Consider the following 8732-nt stretch of genomic DNA (forward strand, 5'->3'; position numbering starts at 1 on the left):
TCTCTAACATTCTGTGATTCTGTGCATTCCTTACGTTGCATCCTGTCTACTTACATTCTTCATATCGTAGTGCCTGAGCCTAATGTTTGTGTGTATTCACATATTCCTTCTCTTTGCTCTTTCTGTTTCCTCTTATTTGCATATCCAGGATGGAAAAGCTTTATTATAGTTGCTATACCCTTGTTTTTCTTCCGTATTGAGGCAGCCCAGGCTAGCCTGTCTGTTGCATTGCTCTGTTTCTACAATGCCCTCCTGTCTGCTTTGTGAGTACCTCCATGCTGTCCTGGCACTGTTCAGTTATGGTAAATATCAGCTAAGGCAAGAGGCTTTGTCATATATTTTTAATGTTACAAGAATATTCCACCAGATTTCCGTAATGTGTATGCAAATCTTCAGCACCATTTTCTGAGGAAGGAACTGGATTTTAGTGCATAGTCTTCTGATTTCCCCTGCTTGCTTGATGCACATTGATCTGCTTAAGGACCTTTGGACACTCCAATACCTTTACAATCTTGGCTACACAAGACCCCTTTAGGTAATGATGAAAAAACACCAAAACCATCTGTTTTATTGCCTTTTTTTTTTTTTTTTTTTTTGGCAGGCTGATTTGAACACCGATATTGAAGATGAATCCAGATCTTTCTATGGCGTTTCCAGCCAATATGAGAGCCCAGAAAACATGGTCATTACCTGTTCCACCAAAGTGTGTTCCTTTGGGAAGCAGGTGGTGGAGAAAGTGGAGGTAGGGAGCATGCACCTGGGTGCAAGGTTCTCTCTGGCTGCTGTTTTGCCCCTTCAAGTATTTGGATACCATGTGTATCTCAAGGCAAAGTATATCCCATGCTTGTTGTCAGGGAGATGAATGCCATAGTTTATTATTTGTGAGACACAGAGGTTTGAGATTGCTCCAGCCTGCAACATGGCCTTGTCTCGGGACTTCATTGAAGGTCTGGTGATGTTTGCTATTTTTCCCTTAAATCTCAATTTCTGAAGACATGTGAATATGTAAGCAAGACTCTCAGCTCTGGTGATTCTCTGGTTTTCTTTTGGGAACAAAGAAAAGCTAGGAAACCTGGACCCTTGTTTTGTAGTCCAGGCAGGTGAAAAAAAAAATAGGCAACACCTCACTCTTATCAGTGTTTTCAAACAGATCATTTATAGACTATAGCTATTACTTAATAGACTAATAATTTACAGGCTATAGTCTTATGATTTTATGAGGCTTATCTTAGTGTTTGTACACTTACAGCTTGAACAACAGTGGAGCTGTATAATTACGCATACATCTTGCATTGAATAAACTCTTTCTGATGCCACATTCAGCTGTTAAGAGAGCTGCTCGGACCTGCTTCCTGATGCTCTCTTTCTTAAGAAGCTTTAGATGCAGGAGTGGCTGTGTGCAGAACACCAGGTGTTCTTGTGTCAGCAGTCAGTTCAAGCTACATCCTTCCCCAAGAGCCATCTCTAGTCATATGACAGACATGCCTGAAGTCTGGTTATATATTTGTATGATGGGATAGATAGGCCAGAGAAAGGTGTCACAGTGCACAGGAAAGGAGACCAAGCTCTTGGGGTGAAAAGAGGTAATGGTCTGCTGTGAAATGATAGAATCCAATCTCAGCTTCTGTTCAAAGGAAGATGAAATATACAGGAGCTAAGATATGAATGCGAACAAGAAAAACCCCTAACCCCTCTGTGTAACATTGGCCAGACGCTCTCCTAAGGGGGAGCAGAGGTACTATGTTCTCTCTCACAGGTACCAGAAGGCTTTAGTCCTTTCCAGCTGTGAAGCATCCTGAGCATACGATTACTGTCATTACTAGGAGCTTCCTGGTCTTGATAAAACAGTAGTTTTTAACTTTTTCAGTTATCCACACCTAATATTTTTCCAGTAGAGATGCAGACCATAGTATAGCTGACAATCGGTCTGCTCTTCTTAGTTACCTTTCAAAGCTCATTGGCAGTTTACTGCTCATAAACTGGAACCCACTGTTCTAAAGAAGAAAGAAATCAATCCAAAGAAATTAGAGGGCTCAAGGAGACTGACCATGGTGAAAAGTACTGTAGAGGAATGATTAATCAACTCATTACTATTATTAAAATCACTTGAAAAATGCCCTTGTAATTTTTTTGTTCTGACTCCCTTTATGTGATCACTGCTTCTAATGTGACAACATTAGCCCCTATGTCCCTTTTGTGTTTTACATTTCAGACAGAGTATGCACGCTATGAAAATGGACACTATTCCTATCGCATTCACCGTTCCCCTCTCTGCGAATACATGATAAACTTCATTCACAAACTCAAGCACCTTCCTGAGAAGTATATGATGAACAGTGTGCTGGAGAACTTTACTATCTTGCAGGTGGGACTTTCAACTGCTTTCATTGGAGCTTGGAAACATGTAAGCCCTATGCAGGAGTTTGCTGTTGCAAGTCAAAGCAGATTTCCTTTTACAGCTCAGCCTCTAATTGAACTTAGTATCTCTCACATGTATTGCACCTCAAGACCATTTGTGGAGCTCTAGAAATAGTAGCCCATGCAGAGAAGCAGCAGAATTTGAGAGTCCTGAGTAAGAGACAAAAAAAAAAAAAAAAGAAAAAGAAAAAAGAAAGATAAAGGGAGAACTCATGAGGCAGAGAAATAAAGGAAGGAGAAAGATGCAAAAGTCAGTGAAGGAAATGATCATTCCACTATTGGACGAATGTTGAGGTCCTTTCTGTGCCTTGGCCCTTTTTGCAAGATAAAAAAACCCCAAGACTACTGTGAAGGGGTTACTAATTTTGTCATGGGAAGAGCTCTTCACTGATCAGGTAGGGAAGAAAAAAAAAAAGTTATTTCCTCAGGACCATCCAAACCTGGAAGAAATATGGAGGCATGTAAAGGAAAGGGCATGTTGGGGGAAGCTCTGTGACACCTTCATGAATCACTGCAACCTCTAGGTAGGACAGTGCTACAAGGCTACAGCAACTAGATTTGCATTAGTGTCTGTTATACCAGGAGACTTTCCAGGCTCAGATGAAGCCTACATTTGGGAAGAGGCCAAAGAGAGTTTACAAGGTGGATTTTCCTAATAGGCTGAGTTCTATGCTCACCTCTATAAGATGTGTCACAGATCTTCACCCAGAGAACATGAGCTTGGGTAAGTAGAAGAGATGCTAGAGGCTGTTTGAAAATGGAAATCAAGTGGTCTTCATTCCATCCTCTGGAGATCTTGCGGGACTACAGGCAACTCATTTCACTGCTCTGTGGCTCAGGTACCTCAGCTATAAAACAAGGTTAATAATGTACCTCACAGGGCTTTAGGATGCTTTCATTCATGTTTGTACTAAGATCTTTAGCATCTGAAAGAAAAGAGGAGTATAAATGCTAAGAGTTTTTTAGATGAGCAAAAGCATGAAGGAGGCAGGGACAGAGAGAAGGAAGGCCTGTGTGCTGTACTGAGGAACACTGTGACTGCTTTCTGCATGTTTCATACCTCAGTCAGGCCAGCACTTGCTATAAATTTTATGAACAAAGTTGTCATATAGTTACATTTCCTCTGGGGCTTTATGTTTTGAGTAATCTCTTGTCCTTCTCTTACCTTCTGTCACAGAGAGGCATGTGGGTGCTGGCACAGCCTTTTATATATGCCTTGCAGTCCTGCTCCCTGAGTAGCAGGCTGAGCATTTTCCAGCCCCAACTCCCCACTGGGGACCTGAAAACTGGCCATGCTTCATGCAAGGCCTGCTGCTAGTCCTCAGTCCCCACTACCAACTTCTGAGGCAAGTCTAATTATGTTTTTTCTAGACACTTTCATGAGCTTAGATACCCCTAATAGCTCACAAGTATGATTTATCTTGCTTTGCACATTGCTCTGGATCTAGCCCTTCAAGATTTCCGAGCCAATTTTTCAGAAAAGGCTCTGGTGTCCTACCACACCTGGATGGTGTATAACTCACAATGGCCTGCAGAAGAAAGGAGAAGGGTTAGTTCAGCTGCAAACACAGTCGTGAAGTAAGAAAAGGAAACAGAATAGACCAAAATCAGGCTGCTAAACTAATAAGCAAGTTTGAAAACAGCTATTTTCTTTCCTCTTTCACAAGAGTGATTGGGCTTTGGTAAAGTTCGGGCCTCCAGCTGTTATGTTTTTCTTCTGCAGTTTTGTTGGTGCTACTACTGATTAAAATGTATCTCCTCCAGCAGGAGAGAACTGCTTGAAGCTTTAGCTATGGCACAAAGTTAGATGACAAGAATGGGCAAAGTTGTGCAGTGACAGAGGGAAGCTGAGCTAGGACCTCTAGGTGCACCATTTCACTTATCCCTGAGATGTATTGTAGTCAGTACACGCTTCTGAAACTAGGACAACATGGTTCCATCATGGTGCTACTGACACTGAGTCACACTGCAGAGAAGCTAAGGTTCCTGAGGGACCACAGAAGAAGAAATTGAAAAAAAGGAGCTACTATAAGAATGTATGAATGTAGCAGCCATTCTTCTGACATCTACAGTGTATGGAATGGGAGGCGGAATGGAGTCAAACCTATAAGTCTCCTGTAAAATGAGTTATGCTGTATAATCCTCATGGTCTGTGTCTACTACTGACAAGCAGGAGCAGATGGAGGGAAAGAACTCTTCATGGCTGTGATATATCAACACATATATGAGCAGGAGAGGATGTGCCACAGGAGGTGGCCTCTCTATAGCCAAGAAACAAAGCAAAAAGGTTTTTTGTGAAACACTTTCTCTCTGCTGCAATCTGCAACACTGGTGGTGGGGAGTAGAGGACCTAATGGACCTGCTTCCACTTATGTGGTCACTGCTTGGTCCCAGCTTTCTTTTCTCCACAGTGGACTCCGCTTACCTCCCTGCCTCTTCACTGCATTGTAGTCCTGATGCTGCGAAAGTGCTTTGCTTCGGTGTGTGTGCACATAGACAGGGGTTGAGGTGGTCAAGCTGTATATCATTCCTGTGCTTCTCTGTTCTTTGCCTATCACTGACTTTTTGCTCTATGTTAAATGTGTTGGAATATGTAAGTAGAGAAATGGCAGTTGCCATCTCAGCTTCTTCTCCTTTTCTCTCTAGGTTGTGACAAACAGGGACACACAGGAGACCTTGCTGTGCATAGCATATGTTTTTGAGGTGTCAACTAGTGACCATGGCGCCCAGCATCACATCTACCGGCTGGTGAAGGACTAGAGACTCTCTGCCCTGAGTCGTCCGTGCGATGCATGTCTGAGAAAAAAGCCCATGCTTGAACAACCCCTGTCCCCTCATACCAAATGGAAAAATAAACTGCAGATATTGTGTATTTTCAGAAAAGCACCTCTGAGCTGTTTTGTGATTGACAGGGTCAAATAAGTTTGTATCTCCAGGATTGTGCAAATGGAGAAAAGACTTGGAGTTAAAGAAACAGGCAAAATAATTGCTTAAGGGTTTCACCACAAATAGCATCCTCTGGAATATATTTCCCACAGAGCACATACAGGGTGTGATCAGACATGTAAAAGGAGTGGTATGCACCTGAGCGTACAGGTAGGGCAATGGCAGCAGCTTCCATAAGTTTGACCACATATGAACAGGTTGAAAATGTTCATGCTACATCTGGGTCTGAGTGTCTGCACTCATTTGTAGGTCAACACATGCACACGTATGCATATCATGCATTTATATAAATGTCATGTAGGCATGTGTGGGCACATGCATACGTATAGGGATTGCACATATAACCTACATATCTGCCTGTCTAGCTGTCTGCCTTAGAAGGTGTGCAGTCGCAGGCTCCTTCAACCTTCCTTCTGTTAGAGGCTGAATACTGTTTCCCTCTCTTCCAGACATGATAGTGAGAGATCAACATTTCTTTTGCCTTATAAATTAAGTTATGCGTAGAAAATCGGTATATTAAATCATATTGTCTTGCCCAGCATGAGGTTTGCTGACTTTACTGACTGAAATAATTCTTGTTAGTTTTGCTTCTGTTCTCCCTGCGCAGTTAGCACTGTTCAGGGAGCTAGACTCTGCTCTTCTCTTGTGCACAGGTAAAATAATTGTTTACTGAGATCAAATTGTTCCATGTGTTAGTTGCAGACAGTGAGGCGCACAAGTATTTCAAAGAATGCCATTTGGCCAGCAAATTGCAGGAAACAGGTGAGAGAGAGTAGTGAAAAGAGGTTAGCTTTCCATGTTGCCAAGGCAATCAAATGCAGTCTCTCTGCTTTACTTGTAAACTGAGGTTGTTTACTCCAGAGTCACTGAGAGGCAATAATCTTGGTCCCCACAATGCTGCTGATGTGGAGGAAGATCCAGCCATTCATGTTACCTGAGGGAAGAGGTGGGTTGCATGATGCTCTCTGTCAGCCACTGAACAGGCAATTTATTGGGTGTCCAGGCAGAGTCCCATGGCCCAGGTTTGGATATATGGTGTTTTATCTCCTCTTTCCACAATGCATCACAACACCTTAGGAAACACCTCATACTTATTTCAGACGTTTACATCCTCACATTTTTGGCACAGAGCAAAGTATTTAAAGGTACCTGAGCAATCTGAGATACCATCAGAAATCAAGGGTTTATTAGAATCCCAGAAGATAAGGGCTTCAGCCACACACAGATGAAATCTGACTTCTTTTGAGAATCTATGAGCTTGTTAGTACTCCCTTCTACAGCTTTCAGTCTGCTGGTTAAAGGGCTCTGTGTATTCCATGGAGATACTCTACAACTCTTCCCACAGCCTACAGACTCACATATCTCCTCCAGCTTCCTAGCCATCTTCCTGTCCTTTAAAATGTTTTGTGTCTCTATTTCAAGTTGTAAGTTGTACTCATTTACAAAGTACTCCAGGAGTACTTTGTAAAGTACTTCTCACAGATTGATGATTTTGTTTCATGCACATTTAAATCTCAACTCCCTTCAAAGTTTAAATCTTCCACTCTTAGAGAGAGTTCTTCCCATGTTTTATAGACTCAGATTGCAGGTCTAAGTCAAGTCTCTACTGGGCTTTTTCACAAGTATTGTTGAATATTTCCCATCCTCTCACTGAAATTGATGAAAAATGCTCAGCCACCATCTGTGTCACTTCTGCTTGGTATACTAGATAGGGGGCAGGGGGGAGGGAGAGGAAGGGAGGAAAGGAGGGTAGATTCCCTTACTAGAACACATTATTTTGAAAACATAATCTGGTATTGTACTCAGTTATTTCCTCCAAAGTCTTCATTATGCTCAAAGAAAGCACTAGCATCTTTCACATCAACTCTTTCACTCTCAGCTCTCTCACTTCCCAGGGGTTCTAAGGCTCCTCAGCTTTTTCCCCACAAGATGATTTGGGCAATCTGCTGCTTTAGATGTTTGTTTCAACAATCTAACTTTTCACTAGCTCATCATCTTGATTGTGTTAATGAGCTTTCTTGTGTGTTTCACTAGCTGTGCTTTCTCTTACCCAGCTTTAATCAAGTTCTGGTAAACAGTGAACTTAGCTAGATAATGGTAGCTTCAACCACTCCGTGCAATACTTCTGAGTAGGAATCTGCTGATGGCTTGGAATCATCATGTTTTTATTTTGAAGCTGGTACTGAGAGCAGTTGTTCTTTGCTAACTCATAAGTGTGGAGAAACATACAGTGTTTTCCTCAATTACTTAAATCTTTAGTATTCCTCTGGCTCATTGCTGGCTGATAAGTATGGAGTTTCTTTCTCTGAACTGTTTTCCAAATCCTCTGTAAAAGTTATTCAAGCCTATAATGCTGCCTCTAGGTTTGTAAAACTTACTTTATGACCTTAGGATTCAGTACAATCTTTTCTGACTCTGTGTTGCAGCTGGGCGAGTAGATTCCTCACAAGGAATTAATATTCAAGAAGCAGTAAAGAATGAACTATTAAAATTTAACTTATAAATCAAATGAGTTAGACAAGTTTATTATGGTAAAATTTCGATACGGGACTCCCTAAAAATTTTTGTCTGAAGCATGAGTTCCCAATGGTGTGGCTGTCAGCAGTTAGATTAAAAGCAAACAATTGAAAAGACCTTTAACAAAGATGAATATGTTAACTGAGGAGAAGGTGTGTACTGAAAAAAGATTAATATAGACCCATTCTCCTTTAACATCATCAGTAAGTCTGGAGGAGGGAGAATGTAGCATGGTAAATTAATCTGCAGATAGCACTAAAAGAGATTTTTTTGCAAGCTGAGTATGTATAGAGAACTTGAGCAACTTGACACTAGGCTTGACTGGGAGAATAAATACTGATTTGAAATGACCTTAAAAGAGCAACAGAAAGATGGCAAATGAAAGGTGAATTATCAGAAGGATAATCAGTGCCTGAGAGGTACATAGTCAGTACATGATCCAAAATTAGACAGCATGTTGGAACTAACTGTCAAAGGACAGATGCACAAATACATGCACAAATGCATCAGTGACAGAGATGAATGTGAGAGTCAGATCAAAGTCTCACGGTGCTACCCACTCAATGAAATGGAGACATACACTGAAGGATGAAGATTTCATCACCCATGGAAGTGGTAATGCCAGGCCCTACAAACAGTGTTTTATTTGCCCTAGCCCTTGAGGAATCCTGAGAATTTCCATTTCAACAGAGATTTCAAACAGCAGACCAGAATATTGGCCACTTACAAACCCCTACTGAATATACTTTGTATACAAGTACAAATTTAAATTAGAATGAAATATAATGGAATAGTTCCAGTTGGAAGCAGCCTACAATGGTCATCTAGTCCAGCTGCCTGGCCATTTCAGG

At 41.5% G+C, this 8732-nt stretch overlaps 1 protein-coding gene across 1 annotated transcript; it reads left to right on the plus strand.

Moving 5' to 3' along the window:
- Positions 1–601: 601 nt before the first annotated feature.
- LOC104467848 (transcriptional enhancer factor TEF-3-like) lies at positions 602–5302 on the plus strand (the record flags this gene model as incomplete). Its single annotated transcript, XM_010081789.1, has 3 exons — positions 602–742; positions 2213–2365; positions 5065–5302. Coding segments are annotated over 3 exons (408 nt in total), but the record flags the coding sequence as incomplete, so codon positions are not given.
- Positions 5303–8732: the final 3430 nt, after the last annotated feature.

This window comes from Pterocles gutturalis, unplaced genomic scaffold (assembly GCF_000699245.1).
Source record: "Pterocles gutturalis isolate BGI_N339 unplaced genomic scaffold, ASM69924v1 Scaffold51774, whole genome shotgun sequence".
Classification (NCBI taxonomy): domain Eukaryota; kingdom Metazoa; phylum Chordata; class Aves; order Pterocliformes; family Pteroclidae; genus Pterocles; species Pterocles gutturalis.